The 18,889-nt window shown below is 32.0% G+C and overlaps 1 protein-coding gene across 1 annotated transcript in view; it reads right to left on the bottom strand.

The window, feature by feature from the left end:
- LOC140446798 (microfibril-associated glycoprotein 4-like) overlaps window positions 1-5,930 on the bottom strand; it is a 38,513-nt gene extending 32,583 nt beyond the window's left edge. The window contains exon 1 of the mRNA XM_072539389.1: window positions 5,819-5,930. Within this exon, the coding sequence (XP_072395490.1) occupies window positions 5,819-5,881 (63 nt within the window). The 5' untranslated portion in view covers window positions 5,882-5,930. The remainder of the gene's footprint in view (window positions 1-5,818) is intronic.
- Between the last annotated feature and the right edge of the window lie 12,959 nt (window positions 5,931-18,889).

The raw sequence follows: 18,889 nt of genomic DNA, 5'->3' as shown, positions 1-18,889 counted from the left end.
AATTGCTATAGCCGACAGTTGTATATTTATAACCTTTGCTTTATACAAGGATCGTCGAAAAATAAGTAAACCAGAGAAAAAAATTTTCTCGAAGTTCTGTTAAATTTCATTGATTTAATAAACAAATTTCTAGGGCATTAAAACTTTGAGATCGGTCATCGATTGATGCAGTAGTCAAAATAAACATTGAATTATATTCGCCACATGCGCTATATGATTTTTGGATGTCCCACAAAATTTACATTCTATTGAACTTATATACCCAGTCACAAGTCACTCATTTCTTCCTAGCAATCGCGTTTTTTGGAAAATCGAACAAGTGTTGAAGAAAATAGAAGTTATTACCAGGCCAAAGCAATACAATGAGGTATTCAGTCAATTTGACAAACTAATTCGTATTGGAAAAAATTTTGAAATTGCTATTTGGAAAGAAGAAGCTTATAGGGTGTTAAAAGGCACTGCCTCATGGCACTTTAAGTTTTCAATTATTAAACGTATTATTTTAACCAAGACTACAAATTGAAAAAAGTTATGATACGGAGAGAGCCGCACTATCGAATTGATATTGAAAAACCAAAAAGTGTTTGTAAGGCCGGAAAAGATATCTGAATGAAGAATCCTGATAATATTGAACTGGGGCTATTAAAGTTAACCCCTTAAAACTTAGGGACGTTAGTAAACTAACCTTATCTAACTTTACGAAAAAACATTTTGGAGACGAGTGGAAAATCTTGAGCTTTGCCATAACGCTTTAAACACGAATAATGATATGCTAGAAAACATTATTGATTCTGAAGAAAATGAAAAAAGTATTGAACGTATTGAAGGAGAAGCTGATGCTTGTGATGAAATTTCAGATTTGGTCGTTTGAAACTTTTTTGTTCCATAAATAATTATTTTAAAAGTTTTTCAATAAAAAATTAGTTTCAAGGAAGATGTGTGTTTTGCATTCATATATTGTTTTTTCTGTTGCAAAACCGGCAATCTGTAATTTATTGAAATAATTAGGTTAATTTTGTGAATAACTAAAGCCAATGTACAAATAGACCTAAATAACAAAAAAAAAATATAACTTTAATAAAACGCTAAAATTTTATTAACAAATTCGATTTCCTGAAAAATTTGTCAATTTGGAGATTGCTGGTGTTGCTTCTAGACCCCTCAAATGATCCTTTGTTATTTTTATTAAACGAACTAAACTCCTGATAAGTTTTAACATTACATATTATCTTTTTAAAAATTCCAAATTAGATCAGCCGAAACGTACCCACGCCTTGGCCCCAAAAGTGTACTTTAGTTTGGATAATATAGCTGCCATGTCAAACTTATAAAATTAAAATTTTTTGGACGACAGATACATGAAAACACAAAAACTCTAGATGTTATGTTGTTATTTTAGGAAAAATATGTAAAACAAATTAAAAACATTTTAGTTTTATAATCTTGACATAACAGTTATAACAAATAATAAATATATAGAAAAAAACATCTCACTACATGTTAACATAATAATATACATAAAATATGAAAGTTATACATTCCGCGGTTTAAGTGAATAGATTCCTCGAGGGGGAAGTTCGTTTTCAGGTTTACTTAGTTTAAAGAGCTTTCCTGTATCTTATATCTTGGTTCTAATCTCTGATATCTGATAGTAGTTTTTAATATAAATAAGACTATATTGTAAGCCTTCAAACCGGTAGCCCAAAATTGACCATCATTAAGTAACAAAAACTACTTAAGATTGTGACTAGTGACTCATTTCCCATACACTGAAAAAAGAAACTATTTTTGCCAAAATATTTCTGTTCACATTTTTGCTTTTCTGGGGATGGATAGATAAGAGCCTCTGATCCGTTGAAAAGGGTGTACTCCCTTTAGCTGTCACCGAATGCTAAAATGGCGAACAAGATATTAGATACAATGTTAGAAAAACTGCAAAATGGCGGACCACAATAAATGAGTAGAAGAAAAGTTGGATAATATACAGTCAGACCTACGAAAAGTATAGACAGTTAATGAACAGCTGAAAATGGAAAACAAGATAATGAAAGAAAAAAATTTAAATCCCAATGGAAAAAATAAAAATGCTTGTAGGTAGAAATGTAGAGTAATCGTAAGATAATTTTTTATCTTACAATGACTCTACAAAGGTTCCAAATTCTTCTTCGTTGCATTAGGTTTGATGATGAGGAAACACGTGCAGAGCGATCAAGAATTGACAAGCTAGCTCCCATTCGTGTGGTGTTTGACCAGTTCGTAAAAAATTGTCAAAATGGTTATAATCATTCAGCACTTATTACCAATAATGAGATGTTCCCTGCTTTCAGAGGGAAATGTTCTTTCCGTCAGTACATTCTCTCAAAACCTATTAAATACGGACTTAACATGTGATTTTAAGATTGTGCAAACACATTTCTAGTTTACGTGTTAACTTGACAATGGATATTATCAGTTAATGCATCAGTTAAACTTGTGGAAAAGTGGCTACAAAATAACTACAATTGGAATACTAAGAAAAAATTAAACAAAACTGCCAGTCGTGTTAAACTCCACTAAACGTTCAATCCATACAAGCATGTTTGGCTTTACAGAGGATATCACAATCGTTTCTTATATCCCAAAGCAACGCAAAGATATGATATCAATATTAAACATGCACCATTGTGATGATATTGACCGAAACAATCATGATAAATCTAAACAAGTAATAGTAACTACTTTGTAGCTATTTGTTGCATTTATCCACACCCCCTACGTAAAGTATCGTAACCAACAAATTTGGGTTTTTCACTTATGTTTCATTTTTATACGTCTTCTAAACATATAAACTAACGTCTTCATCCCCGATTTCATGTAAACATTTATAAATAAAAAATAATAAAAAATAGTATTTATAGGTACACAATGGTAACTTAACATCGAATTCGTTTTAAAATCAATAGAAAACCAGTCAGAGGAAGAGAACATACACATTCCATCCCAAAAGCCATGTGATAAAAATTATTTAGACGAGTGTGATCACTACTTTTGTTCTTGGTATGAAAATGCTATACAAAAACTGCAGTCAGCCATTTTATCCACTACTGACCTACTATCAAAACCCCAAGCTAACACTTCTTCATTTTCCAAATTAACTCCGAAATGTTCTAGAAAACGAAGGGTTTTTTCTGATACAGCATCAAGGCGCAATTTTACTCTTATTTATAGACTGAAAGTGAAGAGAGGTAATATGGACGAATTTATGTTTGTAAAAAGACGTTTTTAGATACTTTCTCTATAAGTGAACAGTTTGTCTACACTGCTTTTGAAAAAGCAGTTGGTTTGATATAAATAGATTAGAGATGCCATCACAATCATCATAAGGTGATAACCGAAGACGTTGTCAAAAGTGTTTGTGATCACAATAAGTACACTCAACCCGTAGAATCTCATTATACGCGAAGTAGAAGTGATAATCTTTATTTGGATAGCGATTTGAATTTCCATCGATTATTTTATTTATACACGGAATGGTTTGGCGAACAGGTATACTCCTCTATAGCTAATACTGAAAGGCGATATCGTAATATTGTTAACGAACATTTTGAACACAATTGCCACAATGTGTCATAAATGTCACTTTAAAAAAACAAATCTAAACCAATATTGCTTGAAACACAGATTTATGAATCACATTGCATAATAAAAATCTCACACGTGAAAGAAACTGCTTTGATAAAAACTGAGCTAAAACCTCTAAGGGAAAAATATTAACAGCTACATTCGATTTTCAGAAAATACTTAATGATCCACACGATAATTTATTACCTGTATTAGAAACGTAAACTATCAATATTTTACTTCACTGTTTTCAATGTCGTGGATAAAGAAGGTACTTGCTTTATGTGGCATGAAGGGCAGAGCAAAAGGGACGGTAATAAGGTTTCTACGTGTTAGATGAAATTAATTTCGAAACATAAGGACCTAAGCACAAATGAATTTAGATTTTGGTCGAATAATTGTGTGAACCAAATCCACAATCGCATAGTATTTGTATGCTGCATCCACTTTAAAAGTAGGTATCTATTCGTCATTGCTTTTTAGAAGTTGGGCACACTCAGAGTGAGGGTGATAGCGCGTTATATTGTATTTTTTTGTGACTAAGATGGATCTTAGAAATAAGGGTTATTAAAAGTTATTGTATGATTTATTTAGACTACAGTATCTTAAAATAATTACAATAAGGTACTACTTTTTGAATTTATATGACAGATAACGATAATTCTATCAATATAATATGGTAGTGTGATTCTATCAATTATTATTTCACGCTTTTTCACTTCCTACTTTCCTAAAAATACCCCTGAATATTTTTAATACAATGAGGTTAATAAACTTACGACATTTATTTAAAACTTTAACGTAGTAGAATATATTATCTACTATTTACAGCAATCATTTACCATTTTTTACAAAGAAAGATATCGTATCTATGACATCGATGACATTTGACAAATAGTTTTGTATAGTGTCCAACGTAATTCACAGTAAGTGTTACATACTATAATTTACTTTTTATGTTGGTCAACGTAAAATATCGTAAGTGATTTTTCTCAAATCATATTAATTCAAGTACTACACATGATTGTTACCCACCTATTTCTTAATTAATATGCAAATTTACAGATATATTAGTTGTTCTCTCACTGAACAATCATCAATAAACAGTGAACGAATCTTTAAACACTTGTGCTGTAAAGTTGACCGAATGCACTTACTAGGAGACATTCTAGGAGGTGTCGTTATGTTCATTTAACATTTTTAAGTATGTTTATTGTATTACGTTTGTATATTTTTTTTATAAGCAAAACATATATTACACGTGACATTTTTTTTCAATAACTATTAAAATTATTGTTCTGTTTAGTTTAATAAAGTTTAAATTATTTTTTTTTCTAAAATGTCTTAATATATTTACCTATTCTAAATTCCTACAAAATAAAACAGAAAAATCCTCTACTTCTATTTTTTTGACCCACCTGATCTATGACACCGGGACAACTAAACTTGTAAGAAACTATAGCTCCACTACCCGAAGGTTAATAATCTATAAATATGTCCTACAATTAAATCTATAATTTGATAGACTAATTTATTAGCATAATAAAATTCAAATAGAGAAAATGTACTAGTTTGGCATTAGAGCTGAGAGACTGACATCCCGGCTTTTTAGAAAATTGTATTCTGAAACTTCTATAAAACTGATCCGGATTCAGTTTTCAAGAAAAATGGCGGGTCAATTAGATGATGCTAGTCTAAAAAACTGAAGATGTTAGCTTTATGGATCCAAAACGTTGACAAATTGGCTAAAAAGCTGGATTTTAAGCCTTGTAGAAAAGAGAGCGGAGACACTGAATTTCATTAGCCTAAGAAGCGTTACTTAGATAAGTAGCAGGTTTATCCTACGACATATGACATTTTAGGAAATATTTCATATCTCAAGATATTTTAGGTGACAGTTGGAAAAATCTATAAAAGCTGTCATGTCGTTTAAATTTTATAGTCTAAAAACATTAAAATGTGATAAAAGATAATACAAAAAATGCTAGTTGCCAAAGTGACATCTTTAAAACATAGAATGAATCAGAATCAACAGAATGTCGGTATAATTTTAATATATGCCAATGATACGTAGGATAAAAAGAAATAATAATTTAGTGGTTTTTTAATTTTATGAAATTCTAAAATAAATAATTTGAAATAAAAATTAAATACAAAATAAGTTAAACTAAATCGGCATTCTCGTATGAACACTGGTTAGAGAATACAATAAACTCACTTTTTCTGACAAAACGTATTCACCTAAGTAAACACATAAGAGAAACACTATATACGATATCATTGTGACTTACTAAGCAGAAATCATATAATTTGGCTCTTTATAATTTTGATTACACAGGAAGAGAGTTTCACAATTTACCATTGTAATCTATTTAACACCCACTAACACTAGATTTCTAGGGTTTTGTTATCTTTTATGCGGAATTTTTTATTAGTGTTATAAAATTATAACATGTAAATTTTTGTTATTATCAACCTCGCTGAATTCCTGAATTTTAAGATAGTCAAATCATTAGATAATTATATAGTATCATTTGGTATTTAAAAATTGTGCGCAGACAAACTTTACGTGGGAAGCATATCATCCTTAGTCACATTCTCATAATTTTACAGGAGGTGTACTTAAACATTATATTTTATGTTTGTTTGGAAAACGATAAGTAATTAATAATTGTAGCAGAAACTATTGTCGATATTTAAAAATGGTATTATATATAGTTTACTGTAGTATTAAGAAAGATTAATAAGGGTTTAAAGATAATAAAAGAATGGACTTTAGGATATATTAATTCTAAATTATAAATCTCGGTATATTTACACACACACGATACATGTATACTAAGTACGCAGAATATGGGTCTTCTTCTTCTTCTAGTGCCGTCTTCACTAATGAAGGTTGGATATAACCATTGCAAATTCGTCTCAATCTTCTGCTTTTTTTAAGAGTGTCTGTGTGTTTAACCCGGTCCAGTCGCGAATGTTTTTCAGCCAGGATATTTGTCGTCTACCAGGACCCCTTTTTCCTTCGATTTTACCCTTCATATTCAGCAGCAACAACTCTTACTTATCATTTCTAAGTACGTGCTCTAAATATGCTGTCTTTCACCTTTTAATGATGGCCAACAGTTCTCCGTCTCTTCCCATTATGTGTAACACCATTTCCTTCGTAATATGATCGGTCCAAGGTATCTTCAGGATTCTCCTAAAAACCACATCTTAAAAGCTTCCAGTTTTCTCATTAAGTCAACATTAACAGTCCAGGCTTCGACACCATATAGAAGACTAGAGTGGAAATAACATTTTACCATCCGATATCGGATTTACAGGTTAAGTCTTTGGTTACTCAGAAATTTCCTCATTTTCAAAAAGCCTGCCAATGATTGCTCTATTCTTGAGCGAATTTCTGATTTCAGAGTCAGATCTTCCGTAATCTAGACTCCTAAGTATTTCATTTTGTCCACTTGCTTAATATCTTCATTTTTTATCTGGATCCTTGTAATGACTTTCTCTTAGTCCCTTCAGTTCCTCTTACTGATCACCATGGTTTTTGTTTTCTTTATGTCTATTGTTAAACCAAACCGTTCTCCAGTATCACAAATTATGTTTAATAATGGCTGCAGGTCTATCTCACTTTGAGCGATAATGACTGTATCGTCAGCATAACGGATGTTATTTATATTTTCACCATTTATCTTGATCCCTTCTGTACAGTTTTCAAGTGCTTGCGTAAATAACTCTTCGGAATATATATATATATATATATATATATATATATATATATATATATATATATATATATATATATATATATATATATATATATATAGAAATGTAACCATTAGCTCCCAGACTATTAACATTATTGTTCGTTGAACTCCAAGGAATAGCAAGCTCAGCAATTGCAAACCAAGGGACAATAAACTTAATTTTTCAATTTTATATTTTAATTTTTCCATTATCATTCTCTGATCAATGCGTTTCATTTTGTAATTAAGAATTTTTATTGTTTAATTTTTGAAGTAAAAACTTAGTTGTACTATTTTAAAAATAAAATCTTTTTTAAAAGATATTTTGAAAGTGCGTAAATTTATCTATATATATTGATAATATCTAGGCTTATGAGTCTGTAGTTATCTAAATTTGCTTTGTGGTATTGAAAGGTAGTTTAATTTTTTCAAGTAATAGATCTGCTTCAATGTTTATTGCTTCTTTTAATGCTGTTTTATATCACTGGATATAGTCGTTGACACTATTATTGTGTGATCGTTTTTGGTAGTTTCTCTTGCTTGTATGTCTACTTTTTCATCTGCTTGTATTCCAATTTAGGATGGAACCGATATACATTTGAGTTCGGAACCAGATTCTTGTACAGCTGCAAGTTCTTTCTTCACAAATAAGCCTACAGGGTTCTTAGTATATAGTTCACCAATTTTTGTTAACGAGTTTAGAGAATCTATGATAATGAGAGACAAAGAATAGTTTGTACTTTTGATATGAATGAGGTTTTGTAATATTGCATATAATTCTGCTGGGTATATAGAGGTGACTGACATTAGTTTAAATTGTTTGCAGATTTGAAGGCATCTGTATAAATTCAAAAATTTTCCCCGTCAGGCGAGAGTTCCCTTAAAAATTATTGTCGGATCACATTGGGTTACGCCTCTGGTTTCTAATATTGGAGTAGTGTAATATTTATTTCGGGAATCATGATTGACCAAGAAGGGGGAGTTTTGACATTTGAATGAAATAGGTCACGAATTTGCAGTTGCAGATCTTTAAAATTTCTTCGGGTCGGTTCATAGAATGATGAATCGAACTCACTTTTTTTTATAAGTTTCTAGGTAACGGTCCGTAATTGTATTTTGAAACACTGTGCGTAAATTGCTACTGGCGATTGAAGAGATGCATTTGGGAGGCCTAAATACTTTCTTCGTGAAATAAGAGGTGGCTCTTCTGTAAGGCATTGCAGATTCTTAACTGGTGTGGTTCCAAATGAACCTGTGGCAATGCGAAATGCTGTGTTTTGAATGATTTCAAGTAGCTTGTTAACATGTTTTTTAGCAGAGGCATATACAATTGCTTTATAGTCTATTTTTGATCTAACGAGTGACTTATAAATATTTAATAATTTGGTTTCGTCGGTTTCCCATTTTTTATTTAATTATGTTCTCATTACATTTAATCCATTTTGGTAATTTTTTTTAATTTCTGAAATATGTTTTATCTGAGAATGTGAGCGCCTCGCCATACAATTTTTTAGGTGTTCTTTGGAGCCGGTGTCTTCTTGAGAAAAGCATGCATCTTGATTTTAGTGGGAAGAATTACACGCCTAATGACGTGGACCGTATCTCTATTGTCTGTGTCAAGTTAAGAATTCATAAAGGAGCCTTATGGGAAGCGGTGATGCCAGAACTACCGATAGACTGAGATAGGCGAGAGTAGTGGAGTTGCAGCGAAAAAGCAGGGCCGAACTGCATGTTATATTGCACATTAGACGTTTTTTCACTTAGGTAACTTTAAATTTTTTTTGTTTTTTTGAAAAATAAAAATTAAAGACATGTCTTTTTCTCACAACAGTTATTTATTAAATTTCGGCTTAGGTCATCATCAGACTCTTAAAAATATTCTTAATTGTTTAATGAACAAATTGAGTGAGTATTGTGGTAGATATTATTAGTGTCAGTAAAAAACATAAAAAAACAATAAAAACTTCTGTATATTTTAAAAAAAATACAACAGAACCATAGAAATGTAACAAATTATTTGGTTTTTTAGTTTGACATTTATATATTTACAATATTACAATTATCAAAAACTATGTACATTCTTCGTCCATATCCAAATCGGAATTGTCACTACTATCATATAAATCTATAACTATGGGAGTTACGTCTTCCATTAGACCGTCCACTTCCCAAAATTTTTTCTCCAGAGTCATTACATGTTGAATATAGTTTTTCCAGTTATCAGACGTAACATTTGAAAACGCTTTTTTTATGAGGTCCTCCATATCCTTCGCTTTGAAGGTGCTGTTATTTACGGCCACATGCCTTTTTACTTGGCTCCATACCATTTCAATTGGATTTAATTCGCAATGGTATGGAGGCAAACGAAGCACTTTGACATTATTTTGTTGTTTACAAAGTTCTTCAATTTTGTAATTATCAAAATTTTGTTTAAATTGCGCGACTACCTCCAAAAGCTCGCACTTCAGATAATTTTCTTCAAAAAATATGTCTTTTTGTCTTAACCAGTCCATAATGTTATTCTTATTCCACGATTGGTTAGGCAACAACTCGGTTTTTACACTATGATATGGAGCATTGTCCATAACAATAACCGTTTTTCGAACTAAGTTGGGCAACAGTTTGTTTTCAAACCAGTTCTCAAAACACGGACCGTCCATTTCGTCGTGATAATCAGCGCTGTTTTTTTTTGCAAGGAAAAACATTTCAGCACCGTTTACAAAACCATTTTCACTTCCGGCATGGACAAGGATGAAACGTGGTCCACGCTGAGTGGGATGCTTTAGTCCAGTACTTAGCCCTTTTATGAACGCATCTCTTGCCGAGGTGACGGTTTTGTCTTTCCATTCTCTGGAAACCGAGTGCCCCACATTGACCCATGACTCATCCAAATACACAATGTCATAGCCCTCAGCCCGATATTGTTTAATGGCCCTTAAATATCCATGCCTCCATGCAATTATATCAGGACGTTCTATTAGCACGGCACTTTTATCACGTTTTGCATAAACAAAGTTCATGTCTTTTAACAACCTGTACATTGTACTGCGGGTAAAATTTGGCAAGTTTTCGTCTTGGTTCACTTTTGGCAGAAGACGATTCAAAGTAGGAGGAATGTTTTCAAAAAAAAAACTATGCACTGTTCGACGAACGCCGATACGAACACCTTCATCGTAAGTATAGTCTCTGGAGTTGTTTCGGCAACGGGTTCTTTTTCTGTTTGTTTTTACCTCAGAAAGCTCACCTTCTTTGTCTTCCTGTACGATTTTTTGAATCGTACGAACTGACACTCCTGTCATCGCGGATACTTTGTCGAATACAATACGTTGACTTTCATCTCGAAGCAAATTAATGTGGTATCTCACTACGTTTAAGATCACTTTTTTAGCACTCAGATGTAAAATTTGACCACTTTTAAACGGCAAAACTGGATCCATTTTAACAATATAATTTTTTACACTTGAGATTTGAGTGCGCGATGGTTATGCCTTAACCCTTGTCCGGGCAGAAGAATTTAAAAACGTAATCGGGCAGTTTGGGCTTATGTATACAGACAAACATATAATCTCCACTTCACCTAATTACACTATTTTGAAAAACATACCGCTCATTTATCTATAACTCATAAATCTGTCTGCTTTCCAAATGTGCTTTCCAAATGACACTATTGTTTGGAATGACTAAGTACATAAAGAGAATTAGAAAACTATTAATAGTCAATTATAAAGTAATCAATATTGTTTACTGTTAGGGCCTGTTAGCCCGGCTTGCCCGATAATGGAAGTTTAAGCACAATATCTTAATTATTATTGCTTTCTATTTATTAACTATTGTGAAAGTAATATTTTATAAATAATTTTGAGAGTTGACACCTAAGCTGTCAGAATTACCTGTGCCATAATAATTAACCAATTGCGTAAAACCTAATATTTTAACCACTAATAAAGACATTTTTCTAATAATCTTTAAAATCACTTCCCTGAAAATGTAACCATATTTATAAGTAATTGTAGTCGTTAAGCTTATTAAATAGATACGTACCTATCTTTTTAAAATAAATTTGATTAACATTGGAAAATATAAATAAAAATTTGAATATAAATAAAGAATGGGTTATTTCGGCCGGCCCTGCATAGTCCCGTGAACTATTGGCAACATACGCCCGTAAGAAATGCACTGGCCTATCTGTTCAGTTGTGAATTCTTAACTTGAAACAGTCTGTAGTTCATAAATGAATTCTTAAAAGTTTTTTTAATCATTCTTATATTCTTGCCCTTTGCATATAGAACAGGATCATCGGCATACAGTCTTCTCTTAACTAACGGAGAGCAGTGATCCCGTATATCGTTGATAGTTACGAAATAGAGAGTTGGGCTCATAACTGACCCCTGAGGTGTTCCGTTTTTTAGTTTTATATAAATTTTAAAATTTATTTTAAAGTTCCGTAGAATAAGTTTTATAAGACGATCCTGCAAGTAACAATAGTAGTTTCGTTGATTTTCGCTTTGTAATAAACTTCAAATAATTGAGGAATTATAAGTTATAAAATTTCAACCGAGTTCAAACATAAGTTAGTGTTAAAAGTTAAATGCATACATGCGATAGTAGTTAATGAATGAAGTACCATCAGACAAGTAAGATAGAACTATCCTAATAATTTTAACAAGTTTTGAGTAAATAAATAATTGTGTGAAAGATTAAAAAACTGGTTTTGGCGAATGTTTTAAGTCCGTGGGGTCGATCCGCTTAAGCATTCCTACGCGTTTTTTGGTTTTTTGGCAAATAAGAAAGTAATTAGTGCCAACAAGAAATTAAATATCAAAACAAAAGCCTCATAATTTTATTACAAAAATCCAGATGCGGCCTTAAAATAAATGAGATTAAAGTTAAGATTAGAATTAAATTAAATTAAAATAATAAATAATAATTGTTATTATATAAAAAAGTTTAATCAATATAGGAAAATAAATATTATTCATACATGGTTACGCGTAACCAACAAAATTATAATTGCCAGAATGATTTCCAATCTCCGATGGGAGGGGAACTTGAAGAAGAAGAAGGAAAATGAATAGAAATGACAAAGAAACAGAAAGCGAAATAGATACAGATAAAGAATCGAAACGCAAGAGAAGAGACCAGGATGAATATTTTAGGTGAAGTAAAATGACAAAGCGTACTCCTTCTAAAAGTGACACGGAGAGAAAGGAAGAGAAAGAAGATGTCATGATTAAAATAATGCAACAACTAATGAAGAAAATGAAAAATAATATATGAAATTAAGCAAATAAGAAAAGAACAAATGGAAAATAATAAACAACTACAAGAGATAAAGGAGGAAAACAAAAAATGAAAAAACGAGGCGAAACAATTACAAGACACAATGGAACAACTGGGGAAAACAAGTAAAAAGAAAAGTTTGATTATATTGGGTTATAAAATAGATACGAATGATGATAAGAAACTAAAAGAAAGCATGGAAACATTTATATCACAAGAACTTCAGGCACAAATAAAATCAGGAACGCAACAACAATAGGAGAAACAGTCTATGTCATAGAAACTGAAACTTTCACGGACAAAATTAAAATACTAAATAGGAAAAGTAAGTTAAAATATCATAAAGACCGCATCTACATAAATAATGATCTGACAGCAAAAGACAAAATATACAGAAAGAAATAGTTAAAATAGCAAAGGAAGAAAAAAGTAAAGAAAAACAGACAAAAATAGGCCATGAGAAGTTGTTCGTGGATGGGAAAGAAAAAACTATGGGATGAAGAAAAACGACAAGTAAAAGAAAATATCAAAGAAAAATTGCCAAAAAACTGGTAGAAGAAAAACAACCGGGGAGATATGATACCGAAACAGCAAGCCAGAGGAATACAACCATGGAAAACGGAAAACTAAACACAAAAGAAAGGCAATAATCCAAGGATATAATAAAAATTGGGATCAGGAATGTAATAGGTACTTATGAGCAGGGAGCTTTAAGAAACTTAAACCAATATATGAAAAAATATACAATAGATATCCTTGCCCTGCAAGAAACGAAACAACTGGGAAATGAAATAATAAAAATAGGAAGTAGAACACTGTTTAAGAGTGGGGGAACCAAGAGATATTTTGAAGTGAGATTCATAATGTCGAAGAAAGTAAACAAATCAATTGTAAATTTTTAACCAATATCAGACAGAATATGTTACTTGAGTGTAAGAGGAAAGTATAGAAAGATAGGTATCATAAACGTACATGCGCTCACTGAAGATAAAGACTTAGAAACGAAAAAAGAGTTCTACAAAAAGATAAGCACCCTAATAGGGAATATACACAAATACGATATAAAGATAATTATTGGTGACATGAATGCGAAAGTCTGAAAAGAGGAAATATATAGAAGAATAACAGGGAGATGAAGCTTACATAAGGAATCAAATGAAAACGGGACAAAGTTAATAGAATTTGCTACAGAGAACAAAATGAAGATAGTTAGCACAAGGTTTGATCACAAAGACATTCATAAGGTAACAAGGACTTCTAATAATGGAAAAATAAAAAATCAGATAGATCATGTCCTAATTGAAAGCAAACATGATAAGGCATTAATCGACTGCATGAGTTACAGAGGCACAAATACCAACAGTGACCATACACTGATAATAGTAAAACTAAAACAAAAACTATCAATAATAACAAAACCTGTTAGAGATTAAATTATTAATTAGAGCGCCCTTCAAGAGAAGCAAGTTGTAAACAGACTACGGAAAGAAATGAATAAAAAACTAGAGCATCCAGTCAAACAGGATATAGATAAAGAATGACAGACCATACAGACACACATGTCGGAAGCAGCGAAAAAGTGTATAGAAAGTGAGCATATAAAAAGACGGCAAGGCTGGTTTAACGAAGAATGTAGAAATGTTTTGGCAAGAAGAAACAGGGCAAAAATATAAAGAGATAAAGAAAATACCCAAAATGCGATCGAAAACTATATGGCAAGAAAAAAGGGAAGTTCAAAGAATTTGCAGAAAAAAGAAAAAAAAACAGCTAGAAAGGCAATTGAAAAACATAGAAGAAGCCTACATAAACAAAAAGGTAAAGAATTTCCACCAAGAAGTTGAGAAATCCAGAGAAACTACAAAGGATAATCCACAGTATCGCAGAAACGAAGAAGGCTTACTTCTAGGTGAAACAACGGAAAAATTATATAGGTGGGCATAATATTTCGAAGATTTATTAAATACAGACCAACAAGAGGAACTTGAAGGAAAGCAGAATTGGCAAGAAGATAAAAAAGGGACGTGTGAGGAACCAAATCTGAATGAAGTCAGAGAAATAATAAGAGACCTAAAAAATAACAAAAGTGCAGGAGATAGTGGTATCCCAGCTGAGATTTTTAAGAAAGGTGGCAAAAGATTGCAGGAAAGGATATTTCACTTGACACTAATAATTTGGCTAAAATTAAAAATATATGCCAAAACAATGGAATAGTGCTCTTATTTGTCCTATCTATAAAAAAGGAGACAAAACGGAGTGCGAAAACTATAGAGGTATAGCACTATTAGAAGTAGTCTATAAAATAATTGCAGAAATTATTAGGAAAAGAATAATAAAAAGTGATAACAAAGAGATTGAAGAATACCAGGAAGGTTTTAGATCAGGAAGAGCAACTACTCATCAAATAAGTATGTTGAAATTAATACAAAAGCTTTTTAAGTTTTTAAGACAGTTTACAGTGAATAGAGGTTTAAAACAAGGGGATTCGCTATCAACGCTAGTATTAGAACAAAACATAAAAAGATCAAATATAAGCACAAACGGGACTATTTTTAATAGCAGGGAACAGTGCATAGCATAAGCGGATGATGTAGTGATACTAGCAAGAACAAAAAAACATTAAGAAAAAGTTTTCTAGAATTTGAAGAAGAAGCAAAAAGATACGGATTAATAATAAACCAAACAAAAACTCAATATATGGAAATGAGAGAAGACATAACAAACAATAACAAATATATCAAAATGAAAGGAGCAGAGACTGTCTATATTTCTGAAAAAGTGTCAGAATTTGAATACTTAGGCGTAACCCTAACGAACACAGGAAAGGAAGAAAAAGAGATAGACAAAATAAATGAAGGGAAGCAGAGCGATAGGGTCACTTAATTCATTACTAAAAGCAAAAAATGTGTCAAGAACACCTAAACTGCGAGTCTACAAGACGAGTGTGCGCCTTGGCGATATCGAATAATACTGCGGTGGTCTCTTGATTAGTTGCAAAACATTCGTTTATATCTCGACTCCAAATGAAGTAAGTTGTCTACGCATAATATATTCTGTCGAATTCCACTTTGCTGAGGAATTAAATATTTTTTTTTTGAGTCTTATCAGAACAGCCAACGAGTAAAGACGTTAAATTCCAATTCGTTTACCTGTTTTTGCAAAGTTAAAAACGCGTTTTGTGAAAGTGTTTTATTTTAATGATAAACATTGGTAAGGTACCTTTATTTCAAATAATATCGACAACTATATAAATAGGCCAGTATTTTATGGCTCCAAATAATTAATATTTTGGCATACAAAATATTAATTTTTAAATCATGGCATCATCATCTACGTCAACTCAACCTAGTTCTGTACCAGACCAACAACCTGTGCAACCTAAAAGTTACTCTTCCGTTACCAGACAACCAACTACTAATGTTTTTCCGTCAAGAAATCAAGCAATCGTATTTGATGCAATAGACAACACTAAAATTAAAGATTACCTTCACAGTTTAAGCCTAATAATTCGACCAATCAACATTATTTTCTGTTCAAGGCTATCCAACAACAGAATATGCATTTACTTAGCAAATGAAAAATTGGTCGATGATTTCATTACCAACCACGGAAAAATCAACATTAATCAACAATTCTTGCAAGCACGTCGACTAATCACCCCCAGCCAACGACTAGTACTTTCTAACGTATGTCCGTCCATTCCACACTTAATCTTGGAATCTGAATTGCAAGCACTTGGTGTCAAACTTTGGTCACCCCTATCATTTCTACGGATAGGGACTTCAAGTCCTGAATTCCAGCATATATTAAGCTTCAGGCGACAAACCTACATATCCCCTTTAACCAACCATACCTTACCCGGTCCTTTTGTTATTACTCATAAGGAAAAATCATATAAAATATACTTATCTTTAGATAACCAGACTTGCCAAATATGCAAAAACACCAAGCACTTAGCAAAAGACTGTCCAGCAAAGGTATCTGTATCAGGCGACACAACTTCTATACCTCACAATATAGAAGTCGATCAGAACCCTATTGATAATAGTTACAATCAGGTGACTAAAGAAGTAACTAGTACCATCCATCAAAATCAAACCCAACTGAAGGAACAAACTGTGCTACACAAAACACCAAGTACAAAACTCCTAACTAATCAAACAGAAACAGATCCAGTACCACAAAAACGCACAGTTTCTGAGCGTTCTACACCGTCCCCAACTCCTTCATTAGAACACCTCTTTGAATTACCAAAAAACAAAGAGAAAAAGACTAAATTAAACCAAGAAAAGAAACCAACAAAGACGCTAGAGGAAATGCTGAAACCAACAGAAGAATTATTTAACCACCAAAATTCCAATTAGCCCTTAAACTATGGCCAACTAATAGATTTCTTCGAAAACTGTACAGGATCTTCGGACCCACTAAGTGTCGCAAAAATATATACCAATGAAATTTCTAAAGTCACAGATCTACTGACAAAAATTTACTCTAAACTAAATGACAGAAAAATTAAAAGTAGATGCACCCGAATTAGAATTAAAATTCTTCGACAAATTGATCCAAACTTCCATATCGAGGCAGACAGCGATACCTCTGTAGACACATACTAACATAATAATAGTATTCAGCAGTTTAATTCAATGGAATCTAAATGGGTATTACACCCATTTAGAAATGTTGCAAATATTAATCTCAAAATACAGACCAATGATTCTATGTTTACAAGAAACTAATTTTAAAAGCAACACTGTACATAAACTAAAAAACTTTAATTGTTTCTTTAAAAATCGACAACATGCTAAAATAGCCAGCGGAGGAGTAACGATTTATATAAAGAACGACATCGACAGTATAGAAATGCCATTAAAAACAAACCTCGAGGCAATTGCAGTCAGAATCAAAGACGTAACTACCCTTTCCGTATGCAACATATACATTCCCCCAAACAAGAACTTAACCATAACGAAATATCGGACCTCTTAGATCAAATACCTACTCCACGACTAATTGTCGGAGACTTCAACGCACAGAACCCTTTATGGGGTTCAAAAAAATTAACGAGTCTCGGTAGAAAAATAGAATCCCCTCTAGAAAAATTTAACCTAAATCTACTTAATGATGGACAAGACACCCGTTTCGACATTAGATCGGGTGAAGGTTCTGCTATTGACTTGTCTATATGCGAACCATCAATAACTCATATGCTTTCATGGGATGTATTACTGGAGCCATACGATAGTGATCACTACCCTATTATAATCCATAACGAAGAATCATCTACAGCTATACCTGAAGTAAAATGGAACTTGAAAAATGCTGACTGGAAGAAATTTCAAAACCACATCCAACACAACTTGCATGTCATAAACCAAAACAGTAATGTGAATGAAGAAGTAGATTTTATTACAAAACTGATAATAGATTGAGCAGATAAAAATATTGGAAAAATTAACTTCTCCAGTAAATTCCATCCAGTTCCTTGGTGGAACCAAGAATGCAAACAAGCAATTCAACAATCCAAAAAAGCGTTTAATAAATTTAAACGACAGAAAAATGAACAAAACTCTTTAGAATTCAAACGACTACGAGCTATAGCCAGATATACTATCAAAAAAGCAAAGCGCGAATCTTGGATAACATACGTTTTAACAATTGACAGTTCTACTCCAATGACAACTGTATGGAAAAAAGTAAAAAAATATCTGGTACAAAATCACACAAGTCGATAAATCTGTTAGAGCAAAATAATGTAATATATAAATCTCAAAAGGAAATAGGTATCAAATATACTGGCATTAGGTTATGAAAAAAACTCAAGCGATGCATACAATTTACCAAATTTCTTAAAGAACAAAATAAATGAAGAAAAATCTACCATAGACTATAAAGATCAAAATAACAGCGAAATAAACTTTCCAATATCGATGGATGAATTTGAAACGGTAATGAAAAACTGTAAGAACGCGTGCCCTGGGCCAGATAATATACCCACTATTTTTCTAAAAAACCTCACCTACCCATCTAAAGAATAATTACTCAGCATGTTTAACCTAATTTTCTCGAAAAATGTATTTCCAGAATCCTGGAGAAATTCAATAATAATTCCTATTCCTAAACAAAGTAAATCAAAATCAGATCCCGAAACATATAGGCCAATATCTCTTACTTGTAGTATGTGCAAAATGCTAGAGAAAATAATTAATAACAGACTCATATGGTATCTGGAATCAAAGAAACTAATTATACCAGAACAAAGTGGCTTC

The sequence above is a fragment of the Diabrotica undecimpunctata genome, chromosome 7, assembly GCF_040954645.1.
Source record: "Diabrotica undecimpunctata isolate CICGRU chromosome 7, icDiaUnde3, whole genome shotgun sequence".
In the NCBI taxonomy this organism is placed as follows: Eukaryota; Metazoa; Arthropoda; class Insecta; order Coleoptera; family Chrysomelidae; genus Diabrotica; species Diabrotica undecimpunctata.
Note: the sequence above shows the minus strand (reverse complement) of the source record. Positions and strands in the feature narration are given on the sequence as shown.